Source organism: Pavona decussata, unplaced genomic scaffold (genome assembly GCF_977016875.1).
Source record: "Pavona decussata unplaced genomic scaffold, jaPavDecu1.1 SCAFFOLD_371, whole genome shotgun sequence".
NCBI lineage: Eukaryota > Metazoa > Cnidaria > Anthozoa > Scleractinia > Agariciidae > Pavona > Pavona decussata.
This window is the reverse complement of record NW_028145747.1, coordinates 1,654,458-1,681,250: the sequence shown is the minus strand read 5'-3', so window position 1 is coordinate 1,681,250 and position 26,793 is coordinate 1,654,458. Positions and strand designations below refer to the sequence as shown.

The window sequence follows — 26,793 nt, the reverse complement described above, 5'->3', positions numbered from 1 at the left end:
AGGATTCTAGCAGTCATACTAGAATTTAGCCATAGATTGAACAGAACAAAAAAAAAAAAAACAGAACATATAATTACCACATAATTGCGATTGTATCGATCGATAGAAGCCTCTGTTTACGCTCCAGTATAAAGTCAAGTATTTGCTATGGGCATGCCGCAAAACATGCTTGCTTTCTCTGGTAAAAACGTTATTCGCAAAAAAAAAATTCTATGCTGAAGACAAACTAACAGGATCGACTCGCAAGTTATTTCCCCAGTGATTAATTTTCACGAAATCAAGAATGGATGAGCTAGTGAATGATTTGATTCACACGCAAGAGCATCAGCTATCTTGAAACGTGACAGACGGAAAAAGTGAACACCGGGAAAATTCTCTTTCTAAAATAAGGTTTAACACGTAGCGAAGGACTTTCTCAGTAAAAACCTGAAGTTGGCAATTTTGAAATAAGTTTAAAATTAAATCATTGGCGGCCATGAGACTATTGTTGTTTAACACACACATATATACTTTAATCGGTATCTTGAAGACTAATTCACTTGTTACTGAAGTTTTCATGACCTCTCACATAATAATCCACGCACCTCTTCCACCTCACATTTAATGATCTTTTTACTCACGATCATTCCCTCGGCTAAACAGTGGCTAAAAACATCTTCATTGCCTCTAGTATTCCAAAGGATTAATCTGACTGACTACACGGAAAGCCACAAGTCGTACAAGTTCATGCACAAACTGCAAGTTTTAATGCGGCCTCGGTCACAATTAAGACAAATTATTTTATACTCCTAAAGGGAGGAACATTTATTTTCAGTTAGAAGTAATAAATGTGCTTCAAAAGCACAGTGAATGTACCTTTGCGCAGTGGAGTAGACGCGGTTGTCTTCTGGCCATGACCTCAGTTTTTGCATAAATTGTTATCACCTCAACCTTCTTCGCTCTAGAAGATCTCTATTTACGAAACGAGCCACTGTGGTTCTAAAAATATCAAAATTCAAAACATTTATAAGGATTCTAGCGGTCATACTAAAATTTAGCTATAGATTGAACCCAAAACAAAACAGAACGTATAATCACCACATAACCGATTGTTTGTAATAATAGATAGACTCTCTGCATGTTTACGCTCCAGCATAAAGTCAAGCATTTTCTATGGCCATGCCGCAAAAAACACGCTTGCTTTCTCCGGTAAAAACGTCATTCGCAAAAAAAAAATACTATGCTGAAGACAAACTAACATGTTCCACTCGCACGTTATTTCCCAAGTATTAAATTTTTACGAAATCAAGAATGGATGATCTAGTGAATGATTTGATTCACACGCAAGTCCATCTTGAAACGTGACAGACGGACAAATGAAGACCGAGAAAATTATCTTTTTAAAATTAGGTAACACGTAGCGAGGGACGTTCACAATAAAAACCTGAAGTTGGCAATCTTGAAGTAAGTTAAACTTGATTAAATCATTTGCGGCCATGAGCCTATTATTGTCACACACATAATCCACGACCCTCTTTCACCTCAATTTTTTTTAATTTAATAATCTTTTTAATCATGGTCAGTACCTCGGCTAAACAGTGGCTAAAAACATCTTCACTGCCTCTACACGAAAGTAACTAGTCCCAGAAGTTCATGCACAAACTACATGCAGGTTTTATATTAAGCGAGGCAAACGGCCTCAGTCGCAATTAAGACAAATTATTTTATACTCCTAAAGTGAAGAACTTTTACTTTCAGTACGAAATCAATAATAAAAAAAATGCCTTCAAAAGCACAGCAAATGCACCTTCGCGCAGTGGAGTACACGCTTCTGCAAGACCTAATTTGTGCACTTTAAATTGGCATCATTCCACCTTCTCCGTTCTAGAAGATCTTCATTCTCGAAACGGGCCACTGTGCTTCTAAACATATCAAAATATAAAACATTTATTAGGATTCTAGCTGTCATACTAGCATTTAGCTATAGATTGAACCCAAAAAGAAAAAGAACATATAATTACCTCATAATTGCGTTTGTATCGATCGATAGAGTCTCTGTTTAAGCTCCAGTATAAAGTCAAGAAATTGCTATGGGTATGCCGCAAAACATGCTTGCTTTCTCTGGTAAAAACGTCATTCGCAAAAAAAAAAAAAAAAAACACTATGCTGAAGACAAACTAACAGGATCGACTCGCAAGTTATTTCCCCAGTGATTAATTTTTATGAAATCAAGAATGGATGAGCTAGGGAATGATTTGATTCACACGCAAGAGCATCAGCTATCTTGAAACGTGACAGACAGAAAAAGTCAACCCCGGGAAAATTCTCTTTTTAAAATCAGGTTTAACACGTAGCAAAGGACTTTCGAAGTAAAAACCTGAAGTTGGCAATCTTAAAGTAAGTTTAAAATAAAATCATTTGCGGCCATGACCCTACTGTTGTTTAACACACACATATATACTTTAATCGGTATCTTGACGACTAATTCACTTGTTACTGGAGTTTTCATGACCTCTTACATTTTAACTTGAATAATCCACGCACCTCTTCCACCGCAAATTTAATCATCTTTTTACCCATGATCAGTCCCTCGGCTAAACAGTGGCTAAAAACATCTTCACTGCCTCTAGTATTCCAAAGGATTAATCTGACTACACGGAAAACCACTAAACCTACAAGTTCATGCACAAACTGCAAGTATTAATGTGGCCTCGGTCACAATTAAGACAAATTATTTTATACTCCTAAAGGGAGGAACATTTTTTTTTCAGTTAGAAGGAATAAATGTGCTTCAAAATAAAAGCATAGTCAATGTACCTTCGCCCAGTGGAGCAAACGCGGTTGTCTTCTGGCCATGACCTTTTCATTCCATATTAAATTGCTATCATTCCAGCCTTCTTCGTTCTAGAAGATCTCCATTCACGAAACGTGCCACTGTGGTTCTAAAAATATCAAAATATAAAACATTTATTAGGATTCTAGCAGTCATACTAGAATTTAGCTATAAAAAAGAAACTCGGCTAAACAGTGGCTAAAAACTTCTTCACTGCCCTTTAGTACTCCAAAGGATTAACACTACACGGAAAGCCACAAGTCGTAAAAGTTCATGCACAAACTGCACGTTTTAATGCGGCCTCGGTCACAATAAAGACAAATTATTTTATACTCCTAAAGGGAGGAACATTTATTTTCAACTAGAAGTAATAAATGTACTTCAAAAGCACAGTGAATGTACCTTCGCGCAGTAAAGTAGACGCGGTTGATTTCTGGCCATGACCTCATGTCAGTTTTTGCATAAATTGCTATCATTTCAACCTTCTTCGCTCTAGAAGATCTCCGCTCACGAAACGAGTCACTATGGTTCTAAAACTATCAAAATTCAAAACATTTATAAAGATTCTCGCGGTCATACTAGAATTTAGCAATAGGTTGAACCAAAACGAAACAGAACGTGTAATTACCACGAAATAAAGAATGGATGAGCTAGTGAATGATTTGATTCACACGCAAGTGTATCAGCTATCTTTAAACGTGACAGACGGACAAATGAAAACCGAGAAAATTATCTTTTTAAAATTAGGGAACACGTAGCGAAGGACGTTCACAATAAAAACCTGAGGTTGGTAATCTGGAAGTAAGTTAAAAATTTAAATCATTTGCGGCCATTAGCCTACTGTTGTTTAACACACACATAATCCACGACCCTCTTTCACCTCTTTTTTTTTTTTTTTTTTAGTTTAATAATCTTTTTCCTCATGATCAGTCCCTCGGCTAAGCAGTGGCTAAAAACATCTTCTCTGCCTGCCACGGAAAGCCACTTAAGTCCCGCAAGTTCATGCACAAACAGCAGGTCAGTTTATATTAAGCGAGGCATGTGGCCTCCGTTGCAATTAACACAAATTATTTGATACTCGTAAAGGGAATAACATTGAGTTTCAGTTAGGAGCAATAAAAAATGCCTTCAAAAGCACAACGAATGCACCTTCGCGCACTGCAAAACGTGCGGCTGTCTTCTGCATGACCTTTTTGTATAAATTGGCATCATTCCACAGAAGCCTTTCTTCGTTCTGGAAGATCTCACCAATAGCGAATCCATTCACGAAATGAGCCACTGTGGTTCTAAATCTATTAAAATTTAAATTCTTGCGGTCAAGTACTAGACTTTAGCTATAGATTGAACTCAAAAAGGAACAGAACATATAATTACCACATAACTGATTGTTTGTATCAATCGGTAGAGTCTCTGTTTACGGCTCCAGCATAAAGTCAGGCATTTGCATGCTTTGGGCACGCCGCAAAACATGCTTGCTTTTTTCTAGTGAAAAGGTCATTATTTCCCAATAAATATTCAACTGGTATAAGTTGAATCCTTAAAGGTGAAAAACTCAAATGGAGCAAAGATTCGACACTGAGCAAAGCCTATTGCAATAACAGGATTAGTGAAACATCGATTCAGTTCCATTCATTTCCTTTTGAAAGAGTAAATGCGACAAAACTCAAAAGCCGTTCCAAAAGACAACGTTTTATCGAATCCATCTGTGGCATATGTCATTGTTAAAAATGATTCAAACACATGACGATCAGAGATTCTGTTACTGGTTCAGCACAGTCACCGCCTCAGTGAAATCCTAAATTGTAGTCACTTTCGTAGATATGTATTAACGATACTGCAAAACATTTCCACATGGTGCAATTGATTTGTTTTATTTACTTCCTTTTGTGCGAAAAATAAATATGCGATTTTCGCCTATTCTTTACCGTGACCCAATGAAGCGTCACAAATACTATGTTGTTCCCTCTCACCTTGTTTATATAGGAAAATGTATTCAAATTGTCTTGATCACTGAAAAACTTCTGGTGGTTTGAAGTCCACTATCCTTGATCTAAGGTTTTGAGTTCTGAAAATTCTTTTGATTCGTAGGGGTCTTAGGGTTGAACGAACTGTAATACATGAGGACTCCTCCTTTAAACAACTACAGCGATACGCCATACTGACCTTCTCTGCCGGTTCATGCAAACAGCTAATCTTCTCTGAAGGCTGATGTTTCTTGCTGGGATTAGAATCTTTGTTCCTCGATCGCAGACTGAAGACCACATGAAATGCTTTCAATGTATATAACTGTTTTGTCTCCCTGCAAATTCAATTTGTTGCGACGAAAAAGTTCCCCAATTTCCCCAAAATTGTCTTCTTGCATTGAAGAAGTCACGGAAATTAACTATGCACCAAACCTTAATTGACCATACCCCGCCTCCTGTGAGGAAAAGGAGAGGTACAGTCGAGGAATGTGACGCAATATAGATTTTTGACCGTTTTAGTGGACTGTCTGACAAATTTTTTCAGACATTTAGAGACTCGTTTGACCATCCACAAATTCCCTGCAATGGGTATTTGGACAAAAATCTCAGCTAAGTTCAAAAGCTGCACCACTGCCCCGCCCTACCCTACTGCGGATCGGTTTACGCCAGTGGAAGGCGTATGCAAAGCAATAAATCCCAAAACTGTGGAATAGGAGGATCCGGAAATCTGGAAGGCGGAATCCGCAATACAGAATTGGAAACTATTTGAGAGAAACTGCAAAATCTTATTAGCCACTATTAGCAGGGCGGGATCAACGCCAACGCAATTTTAAAAATATGATTATTTGTACTCAGCGCTCTCTCCCCGCTCCACCTCAATCCTCCGAAGTGGCCTTTTTTTGGATTATCCTTTCCACTCACTTAATTTACTCACGTAGTCCCCCCCCCCCCCCCCCCCTTCCCCGATCCCCAAATAAAGGCTTTTTTTTTTCTACCCTACCCCACTAAAGTGAACGGTGCCTCGGTTTTCATCTCGCTTCCGAGATGGAGTCATTTCATATTTCACAAAACTTTCAAAGCTTTCAGTTCCCGCTAAGACGATGAGACGATGGGGTGGGCACATGTTGCTTTTTAAAGCATTTTCTCAACTGGACCCATTGCGTAATGTCTCACATTGTAAGTACGTTCTTCATCTTCCTAAGGGAAAATACATCAATGTAATCTTTACCTACATAAATCTGCCAATGTGGTAATCCGAACCTTGCTGACATCTACCCATTTTTCTCCTAAAGGGACATGTCATCCAGTATAATGAAGATTTTTTTATAGTTTAAATCGGCTCTCTGGCTACTCTGGAATAAGATAGAAACGGGATGTTTAATGTAATTCATTCTTCACGTTCCGCAATCTAGTAATTTGTAAAAAGGTAAAATGGTACAATTAATAACAATTCTAAAAACAAAACATAAGCATTCTCGATAAACACTTTGCGCCCTCAGAGCAAACTTCGTACAAAAATATTGTTCAAAAGAACCGACACAGATACCTAAGAGTAAAGTTGGCATATGACGTCACAGAATCTTTTCTGAGGAGTCTTGTGGACGTGAGGGATTGTGGAGCCCTTTAAGAGCTTGCAGACGATAAGACGAATTTTTTAAAAGATAGAGTTTTTAAACCAGCAGTCAATGTTTTAGGTGAGAAATATTTAACAACATGTACATTACCTCCCCACCCCCTCCTTATGGAGAGAGCTGAAATTTATTTTTCCGCCTTTGGTCCATGTTTTCAACGAGATACTGGTTATTAGGTTGGAGGAGTACACTGTTAGATGTTAATCTGATTCGTAACTTGATCTACAAAATTACCCGCGTGCCGTGAGCGAAAGCCACCGCATAAGTGCTACAATTGAAGGTTATGTAAAAGGAAGGTCTTGTAAAACACGAATTGACTCTCACATCGTTATCGAAAGTTAGTTGAGCCGTTAGGCACCATTCACTTGAGTAGTAAAAAGGTAAAAACTAAGGAACAGGAGAGTATCGTCCAAAAACGTGGAGTTTCGAAAGATGGCGGCGCCGCCGCGCCTGGATAGGATAGGGCGTTGAGTAGAAATAATCAAATATTAAACATTGGACTATGTCAGCTGAGGCACATGTGCAGAAGAGTCCAGTTGAGACTAATTCGCACACAACTCGTCACTGGATTTTTGCTTTTCCGCCATTGCAAGAGCTTTCAAAAATATCGCCACAGACAGATTCTCAAAATCTGTACTTACTAAAGCACGTTTGTCAAGAAAAATTTGAGCTAATTTTCCGAAGATGAACGCGATTCAAACAGATGAAAACAGCTTCCCGAACCCTCCAGCGGCATTTGAAAAAGTTGGCCCAACCATTTTAAAATGTTTCTTATCAACGTGCGCATGCGCCTGTGGTGACATAGTCCCTTTAGGTCCTCCATCTTGCGTTTACTTTCCACTCGTCAGGCTCTGCTAACACCGTGGATAGTGAAATTTTGTGAGAATATATAAATAATATTGGTCTTTCTTTAAGATATAGTTTTCGAATTCAGGATTCCGGATCCCAGATTCTGGATTGCGATTGTTGGATTCCAGTTCTGGCTTCTGGTTCGGTTCCGTGTTCCGGTTCCAGATTTTCCTCCCAGCGGGCGGCTGAAAACCTCTTGTCAAAGCAGTTTTAAAAACGTAGAAAATCGAGGCGGGGAAAACAGAATAGTGTCTGACCAATCAGGGGGCCGAAATTATGTCATGCATTAATTTGCGCTCCGTCCCTAATGGCTTAATTTGGCTGATAATGAATCATATCAAATCGGAGAAAAAAATATCCGCCAAAAGCTGCCTTGTAGTGTTCAACAGGGATATCATTATAAGCAAATGCCATTTCCCGAATTTCGCGAGGTTGACGGTAAAAGAAAATCCTGCTTAAATCTGTAAGTACAAAAAATTTTTTCAACGGACACCCTCTGAACGCGGAAAAAGGTGTCCGCAACTGGAGCTGGCCGCTTACGAGAATGGCTGGCAGGCTAGCTGGAGCTTGCTCAACCAATAATAAACATTAGGAATGAACAACAAATACCACCGCATTAACTGGTTTTATTACTATTACGCGGCAGACCGTCTCTAAAATTGGGTTCGGTACATTCTTCATGGTAGCTATAAATAAATCTGCACATTAATTACGCGGGATGCCCGCAGGGCTTTCGGTCGAGTATCTTTTTTTTCTTCGTTGTAAGGTTTAAGGTTCATTTATTTCACACTATTTACACAACATTAACATAGAAAGTAAAGTAGCTTCGTAGCTTCAAATCTGTACATGAATTTTGCTCGAGTATCTTTTTTTTTCCCTTCGTCGTTACTTCAAACTCTGCTTTGTCCTAGAAGTGATCTATTGTTCTGACTGTCTTCAACAAAAACGGCCCAATCAAAATCTATTATCGGCGCGTATATCACGAGGGATATATATATACGTATATCACTTTCCATATATTTGTCTGTATAGCGAACCAGCCGTGAACTGCTACTAAAAATAGTTCGCGGGAAAAAATACAGACAAATGTATGGAAAGTTCAAAACACGACTGGACGCTTTCTGGCACAGCTACATCCCTCCAATTTTTTTTTCTTAAAATCCTTTTCCTAGTGTCAAAAATTTCCAATTCATGAATTTTTTCAGAAGCGATGTTTTACTAAAATTATTTGATATCGGATTTCCATACAAACACTGTTATTTCAAGCGTGTTTGCCTACTCGTCAAAATTGCGTCGAAAACCGTGTTAAGGCCTATCAGCGCAGACGGTAAGGTTTGTAATCCATGCTCGTAACAATCACGAGAATTTCCGGTATCTGTCAGATTGCTGTTACCTCGTGGTATCATTAAGAGCTAAGAAAATCGATTGATAACTAATTACTAAAAGGTCGTCATTTTATGCAATCAACGATCTAGAACTCCAACAGGTAATCAGCCATTCATCTCAAAGTTAATGCTTACATCGATCCAAGCATCCCGCGTAACGCTCGAAAAAGCGTCTTGTCTTATAAAAGTAATGAAGAGAAATTATTAAAATATCAAGAAAATTCACCTTCGGTGATCATATCCTTAATTCTCATAACCTCAGGGGTTGAATAAACATTGATATTGCAAGGAGAAATTTCATGCTGATCACCGTTAGGGATTACAGGGTTAAGGCAACCGTTAGACTTCAGACAAAAGGGAGTTTTAAGGCCCGGTTCATACGTCGAACTTTTCATGAGCCGAACCTAATCATTTGGTTCGGCGCATGTAAAGATCGACGTATGAATCAGTTAGGATCGACAGATTTGTATTTGGGTCGACCCGCCGTTCTATTCGACTGCGCCAGTCGAATAGAACGGCAAAAGTTCGACTTCGATTCATACGTCGAACTTTACATGTGCCGAACCAAATGCATACGTTACGCATAAATTAAATAAATTATATCTATCCCAGAGATCTGCGGGTTCCATCGACTTGGCATGCGCAAAGGACTTCATTCTGAAAAAGATGGCGGGAAAAGAGGAACGTGCTTGTTCTTCTTGTTTCGAAACAACTAAATAAACTTGTCTGAGATGCGAAAGATTAAAAAAAAAAAGAAACTATTGTTGATATATACACGCACTTCAAACCAACAGAAACTTTCCAATACAGGCTATATCAAAGGCGAAGCGTCAAGACTTCTCAGAACAAAATCTTCAAAAACAACATTTGAAGAAAACATTACTTTATTCAAACAGAGATTACGCTACAGAGGTTACCTCGATAACCTTATAGATAAAACTCTCTCAGAAGTCAATTTCAGCGAAAGAAATCGGCACTACAAAACAAACAAAAAAAGCGCAAAAACATTTTGCCGTTTGTTACGGAATATCGCCCTTCTGTGCCTAACCTAAAACCATTCAGATGAGTAAATGGCACTTGATAGAAAATCAGCCTCTGCTAAGAGAGATCTACAAAGACCCTTCCCTACTTTCGTACAGAAAGGGGAGATCTTTGAAAGACGTACTCGTAAGAGCAAATTAGTATTGAAGGTCATATTCTTCCTATCTCGACGAATAGTAGCCGTGTTTGGCCTGTCTTAATAATAATAATAATAATAATATTAATAATTTATTCACTTAATAAAGCGCTTTTAACATTAAAATGATCAAAGGCGCTTTACATGAATTTAAAAATTTTATATAAAAATATAATATTTATAAAGAAATTATAAGAAATATCAATAAAAACTAATACTAAAATAAACTATTGACCACGCCCAATTCCATTTTACCAAACAAGCTTTTCCATGTCAGAACTCATCTTTCCCGCCATTTTGAATCTTGTTGAGAAAAACAACAGCCGCTGACCACGAAAATCTACTTTCTCACTTGAGCTTTAATTAAGTTCGACTTTAGTTAGGTTCGACGTCTGAATCAACTGCCGAACTTAATTATTTGGGTCGACCTTAATAGGTATTAGGTTCGGTTCATGTAAAGTTCGACGTATGAACCGGGCCTAAGAAGCTACTATGGCGACAGCGACAAAAACGTCATAAAACAATAGTATTTAATAAGAAAAACAATTGCCCTACACGTGAATCGTCGAAACAACAACACAAAATGGCTTGAAGTGACCAAATTCCCTACTGTCTTAAAAGTACAAGGCTTATCGCAGTCAAAATTTTCCAAAGACCGAAACTGTACTATTTCTACACACCAAATTTAAATGACCTCAGGTTTGTATTTTCAAATTAAGTTCGTCCGCTAAAGTTCCCCATATTCTACTAAGTTTTCTGCGGGAATACCAACACCTGTTACAACTTCATGTGAGCTTGGACATCCTTCGAGAATTTCTCATTTATATTTAGTTTCATTCACAAAGTTTATAAATGTATATAAACGTTAAGAACATTAAAGAAATTGATGGTTTTAAGCGGACACTTTTAAAGAATGTGTTTTATACGAAATGATTTTTAATATATTTTTTGAACAATTTTGAACATATTTTGAATTTCATTAAATTACCGTAAATAAGTTTTCTTTTCTTAATTATTATGTAATAGTTAACATTGTTGCTGAAAGTCCCTGTTGAATGGAGTCTAAATAAAGTATGTATGTATATATGTATGTATCTATGTATCTATGTAAAGTTGCTCCTTTCCACAGCGCACAACCCCCGTGTTGCACCGACGAGTTTAAAATCACTGAGGCCATTTGATATTCGTACTCGTTAAAGGTACTGACTGGTTCAATTTTTTGTAGGTGGAAGAAGAAACCACTCCAGCACAATAAGCAGACTACCAAATGAACATAATAACACGGTTGCTAGTAAAGTAGGAAACCACACTGAGCCATTGCAGTTCAACGTTATCGAGCACCGGATACAGCGTCGATACAGGTCATGGTTCCACTCCTAGTAGAGTAAAGCTTGCACACAGACCTTCTGGGAACTTAGTATAGTGAACTGACATAATGGGTTGAAGTTGGCAATCAGACAGACCAGCAGCATCCTTGGAACATAATGAAAAAGAAAACGTAATAAGTGCTAACAGAGGTGAGGCTGCCTTCAAATAAATGTTCTCTTAGTTACTAACTTGCTTAATTGAGATCGTAACCACTAAGTGCCTCAACTGCTTTTCAGAAGTCGGCACGCCTTTTTGACAGTACCCTCTTAGAAGCGAACTTCTTTGTAAGTAGCATATATCTCTGCTCTAAATAATTCTCAAAGTTTAACGCAATTTCTACATTCGCAGAGTTAGTTACATAATCATAGGGTAAACTTTTAAATAGTTTTCAAAATAGATCTGTAACCAGGTTTATTCATGATATATAGTTAAAACGTTTCTCTGGTTAAAAATATGTATACGTTAAAAAATCAAATTTTTAAAATACCCAAGGTTGCGGCCAAAACTTCAGCCTTCATCAGGGGAAGTGATAAGAAATTTAAAAAGTAAAATTCTAATCACTATCCCCTGATGAAGGCCGAAGTTTTGGCCAAAACGTTGGATTTTTTAAAAAATTGTGTTTTTTATACGTATACATATTTAATTTTTAACCAGAGAAACGTTTTAACTATCATTTCAATAATTCTGTAACACATTTTAATTAGCTGTGAAATTTACTGTTAACCTATAGTGTCCATAACAATTAGGATAAAATCTCGCGGTCTTCATGGCGAGACGTTTTAAGAGGCTCTCCGCGTTAGAACGGATCAGGCAAATTTCGACTCTTCATCGATTTTGCCTATTTTTTTCTACGAACATCAATCATGATATCCCATAATCAAATATCACATTTACTGAGCTCAATGCGTTTTTTTTTTTTTCGTTGTTGGCGAGACGGTTTAGAAGGTGACCCCAAAACTACCCAATTTACCTTAAGTTTGGGGACTCTACAATTTATCTATACATTGCCGGCGCTGGCAAAACGTCATTCCTTGCTCAAAAAGCTTGAATATTTTACAAATTGAAATTCCGTTTGTCAATAACAACTTAAATGTTTAACTTTTGTTTTCTGTGAAATTTTGACTGTTACAATTTTTTCAAAATACCTCCTGCTAAACTTCAGAATGCATTAAACGTGGCATACATGTAGTTAAAGCCTATTTTCACAAATGTAGGACCTAACTTAGGGTCAAGTCTATTTAACTCAAAAGTACTAACACCAATCTACTAATGTATGGAATAAACTTTGTGGGCACTCTACGCTGCGTGCCGTACAGAGCTCCGCGATTTCTCTAATATTTACGGATTCACGGATTTGAACATTTTGTTTCGTGGCCGTTTTTTTCATTCGCATCGCATGGCTCTCATGTGTTTGTAAACACACACGAATTTAAAAAGCTCTGAAATAATTCTACCAAAAGTCAAAGATTATTTTCCCGTATTCGCCATTTGTTAACGTTTATTTTAAAATAGAGACTAGAACTATTACTATAGAAGCAGAATTGACACAGTTTTAAACTTCCAAACATTTTTCCCTGGGCGCTATCTTGCTCTCGCAGAAAATATCATGTTTACTTTATTCGACGGCCGTTTACGGGTCATTTGTAGACGAAAATGCTTTCTTCCAGACAACAATCGATAATTTTTCATTATGTTACGTGATTAAAGCTTTACACAGATACTTTAATCGTTTATTAAATTAATTTTTGAAAAATATTTTTACGTGGCCGTGTTTTTTTTTATTCGCACCACACGGCTCTCATGTGGTTGTAAACACACACAAGTTTAAAAGCTCTGAAATAATTCTACCAAAAGCCAAAGATTATTTTCCCGTATTCTCCATTTGTTAACGTTTATTTTATAGAGACTAGAATTATTACTACAGGAGCAGAATTGATACAGTTTTGAATTTCCAAACATTTTTCTCCGGGCCGCTCAGTTGCTATTACACCAAAAAATTATCATGACGTGTAATTCGAAGGCCGTTTACAAATCATTTGCAAACGAAAATGCTTTCTTCCAGGCAACTATCGATATTTTTTGTTTATGTTACGTGTTTTAACCTGTACACAGATACTTTAAACGTTTCGATGCCGCCAATATTCGCAGAGAAATTAGTTTTTGAACATTTTGTTTTGGAGCCGTGTACATGCAACGCATTTGCGCCGCTCTGCTTCAATGCGCTTGGACTCCATAAACACGCACAAGTTTTAAACACTTTAATATTTCAGGCCACAACCAAGCGTTAAAGTGTTAAAATTTTTGTAAGGGCCAGAATTGTTTTAGTAGCAGCAATATTGACTGAGTTATGATTTTTCAAACATTTTTATCCGAGCGCCAAATAAGTCTGGGAACCCTGTTAAGCAACGACGACGGTAGCAACAACATTTGAACAAAAAAAAATCGCTCCGCAATTAAATTTTGATACATTTCTTTGCCGTCCTCCACAAAACAACAACGTGAAATGACCTAATTTAAGGCATTAAGGGAGAACATGAGCAAACGACGGTGAATTTTTCTTACTCTGTTAACTTGAACGCAACTCCTACTAATTTAGGCAACTTGCTAGCCGTTTCCTAGTCTAATGCGTTTCTGAGCAACAATCAATATAACTTTTTTCCTTATCCGATTTTACATGTTTCAAGCTTTACAAATATACTTCAATCGTTTCGGTAGGACAAATATTCGTGGAGAAACTAAGTTTTGAACATTTTGTTTCGGGGCAGTTTCGTTCGCACCGCACGGTTCTCATTCAGTTGTGAACACACTTAAAGATCTGTGCCAAGTAACCAAGAGTGATTCCCCGTGTTCTCCTTTTCTTGACGTTTATTTAGCTATAGATTTCAGTAGGAGCAATATTGACTGAGTTCTAAATTTTACACATGTAATGAAGTAAGAGAGAATATAAGTTTAATTCAGGAGTAAACTAACAACGATAAAACTTAATGTCAGGCATCAATTTATTGTTCACCTGCGCTGTGAAGCTTCCTACTGCTTGGAAATCAGCGAAAATAGATCGACAAAAATAGCAAACGGTGGATCTTAGGGAGTAATTTCTTCGATTCCACTGAATTTGACCTGCTCCTTCCTCCCATCAAAAGGACACTGTTATGCTCGGTTATCATTCGTTGTAAGAAGAAGTAGCGAGGTGAAAGCACTTCAGTGTTTGCTATGACTGATTTCAGTTTCTCAGCTAAACAAATGTCAATCCGATCGAAGTTTTTAGCTTTTGACACAAATAATCGTTTGCTGTTTCTTGTAAGAGACACGAAAACTTAACTTTTAGGAATTTTCTTTCTAGCTGCAGCACTTGATTTCCATGTATTTGTGGTACAAACAACCCGGCTTAAACAGTCGAACTCCAAAGAACTTGAAACAACTCGTTATTTTTGAACACAAAATGAAGAAACCAACGAAATGTAGAACTGACGTGCTTAGCCAATCTGGAGCGAGTATTTTCGCCGCTCGACCTATCAGAAGCAAGTAATTTTGCCCTCGGGGAAAGGAAAATTAAGAAAAATTGCCCTCTGTTACAACAAATCAGCATTCAAAAAAAAAATTGCCCTCTGTATTACATTGTTGTTGTTATTGTTGATGGGCAGTTTGCTGCATATGCAATAAAAATATATATAACTGCAGAAAGGATGAGGAACTGGTAAGGTTATTACGTTCATACGCTCAGCAGATTTCTATAAATGCTATGATAAAAATTGGAGCTCCGCTTTTATTATTACTATCTACCAAGCTCTCTACCAAGACAGGACAAAGATCTTTTTTGTATAGAGGAGTACATGCCTGGAACTCCCGGCTTATCTGTTGGCGCAAGGGCATATAGTTTAGACAAGTTAAAAAAAATTTAAGTCAGGGATAATTTATAGGTTTTTTCCCCTTTTTATTTAATTTTAAATCTGTTCAATTCTCTTGTAACTTGATTTGTCTCTCTTTAATGCTCCCAACCCATGAAATCAGACAAAACAACAGATTATGAGGGAAAAAGGGGTAGGGGGATGAAGTACTCGAATTCCTCTATAAATGTTCATATAGGTTGAGTTGCTAGGCAACGAGAGTGTTAAGCCTGTTGTGGGGTCAAGTCCCTAAGCCATTTAGAGGTCCTTATCCTCTCTACGGAATCCAAATCCAGAGAGGTCCTAATCCTCTCTAAGGTCGAATCACCAGGCCACCGAGAGGTCCTTATCCTCTCACGGGGTTTTAATCCTTAGGCCATTTAGAGGTTCTATTCCTCTTGAAAACTTAGCATGAACTCATCGTTACCATGGTAACAAAGCTATCCTGGGGTCCCATTCTACCAAGACAACTGACCATATGAGTCTATGAGGCAAAGGGTGACCTGTATGGAGCACTTCATCCCCACCCAAATTTATTGGATAACAAATGCCGTATTGCGGAAGAAAACAATCATAACCAAGCAAAGTAGAAATTAGGAAATAAATATTATTACAAAATAAGATTCGAAAATGTAAAACAAGAGACTCATGAATAAGATAGAAAAATAATCATACGACGTGCGACGTCAAGGGGGTGGGTGGGTGGTAATTTGTAAAGGAACAGTTGAAATGGAGGAGAATTGTGAACTTTGCACGTGAGAATGCGAGAGAAGTCTATGTTTTGATTGACAGCGACACTTCCTGCATTGTGATTGGCTTACTTATGACACAGCATGTCAAATGCACGAGGTCGAATTGACCTTTAGAGTTAAACACAGTGGTCATTGTCTTGTTAGCACTTTGCGTGACTGATACAGACGGTTTCATGGTTGTCACATTAACTTCAATTTATATTACATATAAATTGGCTTAAATTTCTCATTTAATTCAATATTTTACATTTATCGAGGGCCACCCTAATTATCCAGTGTGTTAGCTTTTCTGGTGTTACCTCGTTAAATATCGTCTTTATTATTATCATTATATTATTATTATTATTATTATTATTATTATTATTATTATTATTATTTTTATTATTATTATTATTATTATTATTATAATTATACCGCGATGATTAGGTTTTGCCTGTTCAGAAATGCAGGAAACATAGGGAAGCAGAGAAAACTAAGGTGAGGAACAAGGGGGTGAAGGAATTTCCTCTTCACAAAGGAGTGGATATAAGGAACACCAATAATGCTCTACCAGAAACCATGCTGGTGAAAATCATACAGGAAGAGAACTGAATGGAGAAAATCATTACAACACGACAATACAAAAAATTAATGCTACACCCTAACAACTTTAATTTAAGATAATACTGAGTAGGAGGAAAATACCTTTGTTAGAGATCTGTATTTTCGTGCTTCTACAAAGGCTTGGTTATGGGTGTTTGGATGCATTCGCAGTATCAGAAAACTACATAGACCCCATAGGATCACTATACGAGCATTATATATCACTCTAGAAGAGCGGAAAAAGTATTGGGAGGCGAAGCTGGGCGAGAGAGAAGGAATAATGGGGAAGGGTACATCCTTTCAAAAAGCATGAAGAAAGAGCAATGATCAAGGGATTGCAATGGGCGCTATCTACAAAATGACGGTTTGCTAAAGCCTGCACTGGAAACCCAGTATAGAGAGGAAAGAAGGGCATTCAGCGAGTACTAGCTCACAGTACATGATTACGACTGCAGAATCTGAAATTATTGGAAGGTGGTAACTCCGGGAAGCTCACTGTGGCAGAATTAAATAAGTATTTAGACCACCACAATCTACCATTGAGAGGCAAGAAGGCTGACAGGGTGAGATCCATAGTGCTACATCTTGCTGCTGATGTTCTACTTGTGCTTGCTGAAGATGAAGAGGATGGCGAAGAGGAGGACATTTTTTTGCCGAAATTATTTTTGCCGCTCTTTGGTTCTCATACTCTTTGACCATCCAGATATGGCATGAAGGCGCAACGAGTTGTTTTAGAAAAATAGAAGAGCACTGAGAAAGACCTTAAAGATCAACGATAGCAGCTCACACGTGCAGTAACTTCGAAAACCAAATTGTGAATCCAGAAGCAACTCGAGCTGCGAGAGGACGTCGTCAAAAGTTAGGTGTACTTGTTTCTCAATAATTATTCAGACAACAGCAAGAACTTATAATGTACAATAATAGGATCGTTCAAATAACGAACTACCCTAGGGAAGCGGCGAAACCTTCGCAGTTTTAATTTCTAAAGGTCGGGAAAAAACAGAAGAAATACTGAGGTTAAAGATTGCAGTCAGAGATGGAGAGATGGAAGAGGCCGTTGTTTTCAAGCAATGGCTGCTAAGGTCGTCCAGCCCAAATAATAGCTGCTAGAGGTAGTTCTAACAAGATCCTCCGAAACAGGGCAGATAGAGTAACCACCTCCAGATTAAAGCTTTGAGAGAACATATTGAGTCAACGTAATGCGCAGATAAAAATTTCTTGGATTAATATTTGCGCAATACAAACCAAAGCAATATTAACATTAACATAATCAGCAATACGAACACAATTGGGTGGGACAACAACATGACCGACCTGAACAGAGGAAGAACTGGATTCATCCCCTACAAAGACAATCTCGTACCCAGAGTCTTCAGGCTTTTTGGTCAGCGGGGCGACGCCGGGAAGACTCTAGGGACATCGAATTTTATTACCGCAGGATTTCTGCGGTAAAACAATGGAAACCGTTACCGAACAGCCAATCAAAAAATTTGAATTTTTTCGATGTCCCCAGAGTCTTCCCGGCGTTGCCCCGCTGACCAAAAAGCCTGAAGGCTCTGGGTACGAGATTGCTACAAAGAGAGAGGAAAGACATGCCCAATCAAATTTCTCTTTGCCAATCGGAACGGTTTGCTAATCCAAAGGCTACTTGGAATACACAGAACACAGAGCGCATATGGTTTTCCTACACGAGCCAAGCCCAGTGGCTGGAGATGATCAGAATAAAGACCATATCTGCCTTTAATGGGACGTTTGATCGATAAAGGGGCAGCTTCTGACCCTTTGGAGGAGGAGGATTCCATGCCGCTGATATACACTAATCTCATCGATACTTCAAATTCAGATGAGCCCGGCCCGAGCTACGTTGTGAAAAGTTTGGGGAATCTCTCTTAGAAAGACATGAAGTTGCCAAGTTATGTCGCTAGTACAACTTCGTGTCACCGTTGTTGAGCATTCATTCATTAAAGACGGCAACATTAAACTGAAAGCGAAGCGGCCTGCAAGCCAACATTGTGCAAGAGATGTATATCACTGTGAAGCTGATATCGTACAAACGAATTACTGGCCTACTGTGATCTAGATCTGTTACAATCTGCTGTATGCAGAATTTCCAATTTAAGGAATATTTATGAATGTACTTTTGGTCAAAAAACAACCACGATCACCATAACATTACAACGCCCTTGAGTTTGTTACTGAAACACGAGACTTGAAAATTAATCAAGTTTGTCATTTGTTAATGGGTTACGTATGTCAAACGTACAATGCTGCTTATAAATATGACTCTCTTTGGAACCATTCCTAACTCACGCGAGATTGTTTCCACTAAAGTGCGGATTCAAGGATTACGATATCAAACAAATGATCCAGCTGGACTGATTTGACTTTGCCAGGATCACTGTTGAATGCTTTAAACTGGTGCAGCCAAACGACGTCAGCCTAACAAGAGTCTGATTCCATCTGGGAAAGGCTTCAAGCGGGAATTTTTAGTTCAATTACTGCCCGTAAGTTAAATATGTCCATTTGTTCCTATAGCAAATGACATAACAGTAGCCAATTAATGATAGGAATTGCCTGAATTAATACAGTTGCCTTGTTGAGGCTATTAAGGAACTAAGGGCGAAGACACTGCGATCATGCCAGACAGTTTTGACTGACTGCTACTGCGATTTGTTTATCTCTTAAACGTGTTACATTTTTCAAGAAAATCATTATGTTGTAAGAAACATACATATACCTAAAGTTTCTATCAACAGGATATGGCTGTGAAGCCTCCACGATAATGTTCACGAAATGTCAACTGATCGAAAAAAAGCCATGCCAATTACTAGAGAACATTTGCCTTGCAAGATTAGGAACTTAATGCCACGCAGTGATGTCTTCGCCATCGAGATGGCCATTTTCATTTCACTCAGGAGGGTGGGCGCCGAAAATCACGGAATATGTTAACTATAGTAACGCCGAGAACGTCCAGAGGAAACGGCACCCCAAACTTCAGGATTACAGAATCAACAATGGTCTTTAAAGTGAATCTCTTTAGACAATCGCGTTTGACTACGTGTCAGTGCCATAAAACTGGCTTTTTTAAATTCTTCAATGAGCAACATAAAAATCAGAACGAACGTCACTGCGAAATTCAACCTCACCTGGGGTTTTGTAAGGTTGCGAAATTTATTAGCAGCTTGTCTTACCTTGCCTTAGCTGACTTATTCAGTTTTCCATACTTCTCTTTACTGATTAGCAAAGAATATTGGTATCCTTTTATTAGACAAAATTGTCCGAACATCCATGCATGTTGTTATTTGCCAAATTGTCTGGTCTTCTGTGTAAGATATCGGTCGATATATACTCGGCACAAATCATGCACTTGACGGAAAAAGGAGATCCCCACTTTTTACTAATTATTAGAGAAGGAAGTGGTAGAACTTTACACGACAATTCGTGCTCATCGAACAGTAATGCATCAAACTAATGCATCACCCTTAGTGACAGTGTTAAGATGAACAATTGCATTTGAAGCAACAGGATAAGAAGAAATTTACGAAACATCCCTTAGCGACACGGAATTTCCATTAAAAGCCATGAGAATTCTTCCTTTAATTGATTTAAAGAGTTCCATCGATTCACATTGATCCAAGTCAACGTTTTTCCCTTTCTCATCAATCACAAAAATCAAATTTCCTTCACGGAGTCCGCCATTTAAGTTAAAGCAGCTAAATTTATCCATCGATTACCAAGCAATCGACCCGGACAACACGAAAGTCCTCCAAATGGTCAGTTGGCAGCCATTATCCTTTTTATATACAACAAATAAATTGTTAAACGCATCCATCAAGTATATCACCTCGCGGCGCCAACACAGATCCAAGGTTTCTTTGTATTGAGAGAGAAAAAGCATAGGACAAGACGAACAATACAACTTGAACTACACATGGCCTTATAAAGAATTAGGAAGACTTTCTCTTCAGCACAGAGGTACTATGATATCGAATGCTCTCCCCGGCAAAGTCAAGAACTGTGATAACGTCGACACCTTCAAAAAACGCTTACAAAACCATCAATGACTTTAGCTTCGATAAAGAGGGCTCCCTTCTTATGAACAAGAATGACTCCTTTTATTATTCTTGACTCCATTTTTATTCTCAATAATCCATCTCCTTTTAGTCTTCTTAATCATACATACGTAATACACATTCGCTCACATGTTGTAACACATTTTTGGTCATTACTTTCTTCCTGTAAATTCGTTAGTTTACTTTAGGCAGGTCCACATCAGCCTGCGTTATCAAATAAAGTGTATGCATGTTTATACGTATGTATGTACAGCATCGAATACAAAAAAGCCTGTTTGAATCGAACAATTCTACTAGTGACAACTAAACATTTTTTTCGTCTGCAGAAGTAACAATTTTCTTCCTTTTGCATATGTTGCTGTTTTTGTTGTTTTGGCTGCCCAATAAAGTCAACTCTTAAATCTTAAAGTCTTAAAGAAAATAACCTAAATACCTTGAGCTAATTCAAAATATATATTTATGTGTTTTAATTCTAATGTTAAATCATTATACTTCATCCTCTGTGTGATTTGTAGAGTGTCTCTATTTTTGCTCGCTAGTGGCCGGGTGCAAACTTGCAGAAAATCGTCACATAGGAATGGATAATTTCCCGTTTCAAAAGAAGAGGATGATTGCAATTCATGACAGACAATTGAATTTACAGTCTATTATAACTCTGGCGGCAACTGTTCGGCAACAAGTAGGTCAGTTTGATAAACACTGAAGTTTAAAGTATTTCGAAGGTCATTAAGAAGGGTTAAGACTCCTCATTCCGTATTGATCATCGCAAAAGATGGCACGCAAGCGAATTGCACGGAATTTGATTCATATGCAAAAATTAACCTACTTAGACCACAAGGCCCAAAAGAGGTAGTCTTAGGTTACCTAGTAAGAAGTTTCGTTGGTTTAAAGTAACTGTTAATTTGGACGAGATTTTTCTATTGAGCTTGCAGCTTATGGAATTGTACAAATTGTTCCCTGTTGATTGCTTTAAAATATATACATATATATACATTTAGTTTCTCAGCTCTGATAACATTTACCTACTATCCCACAAAGAACTATGGTCACGTTAGTTTATTCTTCCCCTGCTTTAATTTCAGATACTGTCTCTACTCAGGATTAATACTACACAGAAAGCCACTATTCCTACAAGTTCAGGCACAAACTGCAAGTTTTAATGCGGCCTCGGTCACAATTAGGACAAATTATTTTATGCTCAGTAAAGGAAAGAACATTCAGTTTCAGTTAGAGGTAATAAAATATACCTTCAAAAGCAGAGTGAATGGCGGCACCTTCGCGCACTGAAGTTGACGCGGTTGTCTGCATGACCTTTTCATGTAAACTGGCATCATTCCACCTTTCTTCGTTCTACACAATATATCCACTCACAAAACGAACCACTGTGGTTCTACAAATAACAAAATTCTAAACATTTATTAGGATTTTAGGGGTCATACTAGAATTTAGCAATAGATTGAACCTAAAAAGAAACAGAACACAAATAATTGCCACATAAGTGATTGTGTGTATCGATCGATAGAGTCTCTGTTTACGCTCCAGCATGAAGTCAAGCATTTGCTATGGGCATGCCGCAAAACATGCTTGCTTTCTCTGGTAACACGCAGCAAACGACTTTCTCAGTGAAAGCCTAAAGTTGGAAATCTTGAAGTAAGTTAAAAATTAAATAATTTGCAGCCATGAGCCTATTGTTTTTTGACACACATGATATACTTTAATCGGTATCTTGAAGACTATTCCACTGGTTACTCAGTGAAGTTTTCATGACGTCTCACATTTTCACTTGAATAATCCACGCACCTCTTTCACCCCAATTTTTTTTAACCCTAATAATCTTTTTACTCATGGTCAGCTAAACAGTAGCTAAAAGCATCTTTACTGCCTCTACGCGAAAAGCTACTAGTCCCACAAGTTCATGCACAAACTGCAGGTTTTATATTAAGCGAGGCATGCGGCCTCGGTCGCAATTGAGACAAATTATTTTATACTCCTAAAGTGAAGAACATTTACTTTCAGCAAGAAATAAGTAATAAAAAATGCCTTCAAAAGCACAGCGAATGCACCTTCGCGCAGTGGAATACACGCTTCTGCAAAATCTAATTTATGCACATTAAATTGGCATCATTCCACCTTCTTCGTTCAAGAAGATCTCCTCTCACAAAACGGGAGACTGTGGTTCTAAAAATATCAAAATATAAAACATTCATTAGGATTCTAGCAGTCATACTAGAATTTAGCCATAGATTGAACAGAACATATAATTACCACATAATTGCGATTGTATCGATCGATAGAAGCCTCTGTTTACGCTCCAGTATAAAGTAAAGTATTTGCTATGGGCATGCCGCAAAACATGCTTGCTTTCTCTGGTAAAAACGTCATTCGCAAAAAAAAAAAATACTATGCTGAAGACAAACTAACAGGATCGACTCGCAAGTTATTTCCCAAGTGATTAATTTTCACGAAATCAAGAATGGATGAGCTAGTGAATGATTTGATTCACACGCAAGAGCATCAGCTATCTTGAAACGTGACAGACGGAAAAAGTGAACACCGGGAAAATTCTCTTTCTAAAATCAGGTTTAACACGTAGCGAAGGACCTTCTCAGTAAAAACCTGAAGTTGGCAATTTTGAAGTAAGTTTAAAATAAAATCATTGGCGGCCATGAGACTATTGTTGTTTAACACACACATATATACTTTAATCGGTATCTTGAATGACTTTGACTTGTTACTGGAGTTTTCATGACCTCTCACATAATAATCCACGCACCTCTTCCACCTCACATTTAATGATCTTTTTACTCACGATCATTCCCTCGGCTAAACAGTGGCTAAAAACATCTTCATTGCCTCTAGTATTCCAAAGGATTAATCTGACTACACGGAAAGTCACAAGTCGTACAAGTTCATGCACAAACTGCAAGTTTTAATGCGGCCTCGGTCACAATTAAGACAAATTATTTTATACTCCTAAAGGGAGAAACATTTATTTTCAGTTAGAAGTAATAAATGTGCTTCAAAAGCACAGTGAATGTACCTTCGCGCAGTGAAGTACCCGTGGTTGTCTTCTGGCCATGACCTCAGTTTTTGCATAAATTGTTATCATCATCTCAACCTTCTTCGCTCTAGAATATCTCTATTCACGAAACGAGCCACTGTGGTTCTAAAAATATCAAAATTCAAAGCATTTATTAGGATTCTAGCGATCATACTAAAATTTAGCTATAGATTGAACCGAAAACGAAACAGAACGTATAATCACCACATAACCGATTGTTTGTAATAATAGATAGAGTCTCTGCATGTTTACGCTCCAGCATAAAGTCAAGCAATTTCCATGGCCATGCCGCAAAAAACACGCTTGCTTTCTCCGGTAAAAACGTTATTCGCAAAAAAAAAATACTATGCGGAAGACAAACTAACATGTTCCACTTGCACGTTATTTCCCAAGTATTAAATTTTTACGAAATCAAGAATAGATGATCTAGTGAATGATTTGATTCACACGCAAGTCCATCTTGAAACGTGACAGACAGACAAATGAAGACCGAGAAAATTATCTTCTTAAAATTAGGTAACACGTAGCGAAAGACGTTCACAATAAAAGCCTAAAGTTGGCAATCTTGAAGTAAGTTAAACTTGATTAAATCATTTGCGGCCATGAGCCTATTATTGTCACAAACATAATCCACGACCCTCTTTCACCTCAATTTTTTTTAAATTTAATAATCTTTTTAATCATGGTCAGTACCTCGGCTAGACAGTGGCTAAAAACATCTTCACTGCCTTTACACGAAAGCTACAAGTCCCAGAAGTTCATGCACAAACTACAGGTTTTATATTAAGCGAGGCATACGGCCTCGGTCGCAATTGAGACAAATTATTTTATACTCCTAAAGTGAAGAACATTTACTTTCAGTACGAAATCAATAATTAAAAAAATGCCCTCAAAAGCACAGCAAATGCACCTTCGCGCAGTGGAGTACACGCTTCTGCAAGACCTAATTTGTGCACTTTAAATTGGCATCATTCCACCTTCTCCGTTCTAGAAGTTCTTCATTCTCGAAACGGGCCACTGTGCTTCTAAACATATCAAAATATAAAACATTTATTAGGATTCTAGCTGTCATACTAGAATTTAGCTATACATTGAACCCAAAAAGAAACAGAGCATATAATTACCACTTTATTCCGTTTGTATCGATCGATAGAGTCTCTGTTTAAGCTCCAGTATAAGGTCAAGAAATTGCTATGGGTATGCCGCAAAACATGCTTGCTTTCTCTGGTAAAAACGTCATTCGCAAAAAAAAAATACTATGCTGAAGACAAACTAACAGGTTCGACTCGCAAGTTATTTCTCTAGTGATTAGTTTTTTATGATATCAAGAATGGATGAGGTAGTGAATGATTTGATTCACACGCAAGTGCATCAGCTATCTTGAAACGTGACGGACAGAAAAAGTCAACTCCGGGAAAATTCTCTTTTTAAAATCAGGTTTAACACGTAGCGAAGGACTTTCGCAGTAAAAACCTGAAGTTGGCAATCTTAAAGTAAGTTTAAAATAAAATCATTTGCGGCCATGACCCTACTGTTGTTTAACACACATGATATACTTTAATCGGTATCTTGAAGACTAATTCACTTGTTACTGGAATTTTCATGACCTCTCACATTTTCACTTGAATAATCCACGCACCTCTTCCACCGCAAATTTAATCATCTTTTTACCCATGATCAGTCCCTCGGCTAAACAGTGGCTAAAAACATCTTCACTGCCTCTAGTTTTCCAAAGGATTAATCTGACTACACGGAAAGCCACTAGTCCTACAAGTTCATGCACAAACTGCAAGTTTTAATGCGGCCTCGGTCACAATTAAGACAAATTATTTTATACTCCTAAAGGGAGGAACATTTGTTTTCAGTTAGAAGTAATAAATCTGCTTCAAAAGCACAGTCAATGTACCTTCGCGCAGTGGACTAGACGCGGTTGTCTTCTGGCCATGACCTTTTCATTCCATATTAAATTGCTATCATTCCAACCTTCTTCGTTCTAGAAGATCTCCATTCACGAAACGTGCCACTGTGGTTCTAAAAGTATCAAAATATAAAACATTTATAAGGATTCTAGCAGACATACTAGAATTTAGCTATAGATTGAACCCAAAGAGAAACAGAAGATATAATTACCACATAATTGCGTTTGTATCGATCGATAGAAGTCTCTGTTTACGCTCCAGTGTATAGTCAAGTATTTGCTCTGGGCATGCCGCAAAACATGCTTGCTTTCTCTGGTAAAAACATCATTCGAACAAAAAATACTATGCTGAAGACAAACTAACAGGATCGACTCGCAAGTTATTTCCCCAGTGATTAATTTTTAGGAAATCAAGAATGGATGAGCTAGTGAATTATTTGGTCTATTTGATTCACGCGCTAGTGCATCAGTTATCTTGAAACGTGACAGACGGAAAAATTAAGACCGAGGAAATTCCCTTTTTAAAATTAGGTAACACGTAGCGAAGGACTTTCACAGTAAAAACCTGAAAATTAAATCATTTCCGAATTGCGGCCATGAGCCTATTGTTGTTTAACACACACATATATACTTTAATCGGTATCTTGAAGACTAATTCACTGGTTATTGGAGTTTTCATGACCTCTCACATTTTCATTTGAATAATCCACGCACCTCTTCCACCGCAAATTTAATCATCTTTTTACTGCTGATCAGTCCCTCGGCTAAACAGTGGCTAAAAACATCTTCACTGCCTCTAGTACTCCAAAGGATTAATCTGACTACACGGAAAGCCACTAGTCCTACAAGTTCATGCACAAACTGCCAGCCTCGGTCACAATTAAGACGAATTATTTTATACTCCTAAAGGGAGGAACATTTATTTTCAGTTAAAAGTAATAAATCTGCTTCAAAAGCACAGTCAATGTACCTTCGCGCAGTGAAGTAGACGCGGTTGTCTTCTGGCCATGACCTCATGTCAGTTTTTGCATAAATTGCTATCATTTCAACCTTCTTCCCTCTTGAAGATCTCCGCTCGCGAAACGAGTCACAATAGTTCTAAAAATATCAAAATTCAAAACAATTATAAAGATTCTCGCGGTCATACTAGAATTTAGCGATAGGTTGAACCAAAAAGAAACAGAACGTATAATTACTACGAAATAAAGAATGGATGAGCTAGTGAATGATTTGATTCACACGCAAGTGTATCAGCTATCTTTAAACGTGACAGACGGACAAATAAAAACCGAGTAAATTATTCTTTTATAATTAGGGAACACTTAGCGAAGGACGTT

General features: G+C 37.7%; 1 protein-coding gene and 1 long non-coding RNA gene across 4 annotated transcripts in view; one reads left to right on the top strand and one right to left on the bottom strand.

Annotated features, from left to right (window-relative positions):
* LOC146452411 (ZP domain-containing protein-like) overlaps positions 1–4,100 on the bottom strand; it is a 38,763-nt gene extending 34,663 nt beyond the window's left edge. The window contains exon 1 of the mRNA XM_085097917.1: positions 4,061–4,100. Coding sequence (XP_084954043.1) covers positions 4,061–4,075 — 15 coding nt within the window. The 5' untranslated portion in view covers positions 4,076–4,100. The remainder of the gene's footprint in view (positions 1–4,060) is intronic.
* LOC146452409 (uncharacterized) overlaps positions 1–26,793 on the top strand; it is an 87,390-nt gene that overhangs the window by 11,660 nt on the left and 48,937 nt on the right. Inside the window, exon 2 of one of the 3 annotated variants that reach the window (XR_014859761.1) lies at positions 11,044–11,335. This is a non-coding gene — a long non-coding RNA (uncharacterized LOC146452409). Of the gene's footprint in view, positions 1–11,043; positions 11,336–18,049; positions 18,909–26,793 lie in introns of those variants that run through there. The other 2 variants (XR_014859760.1, XR_014859759.1) reach the window with 2 other exon arrangements.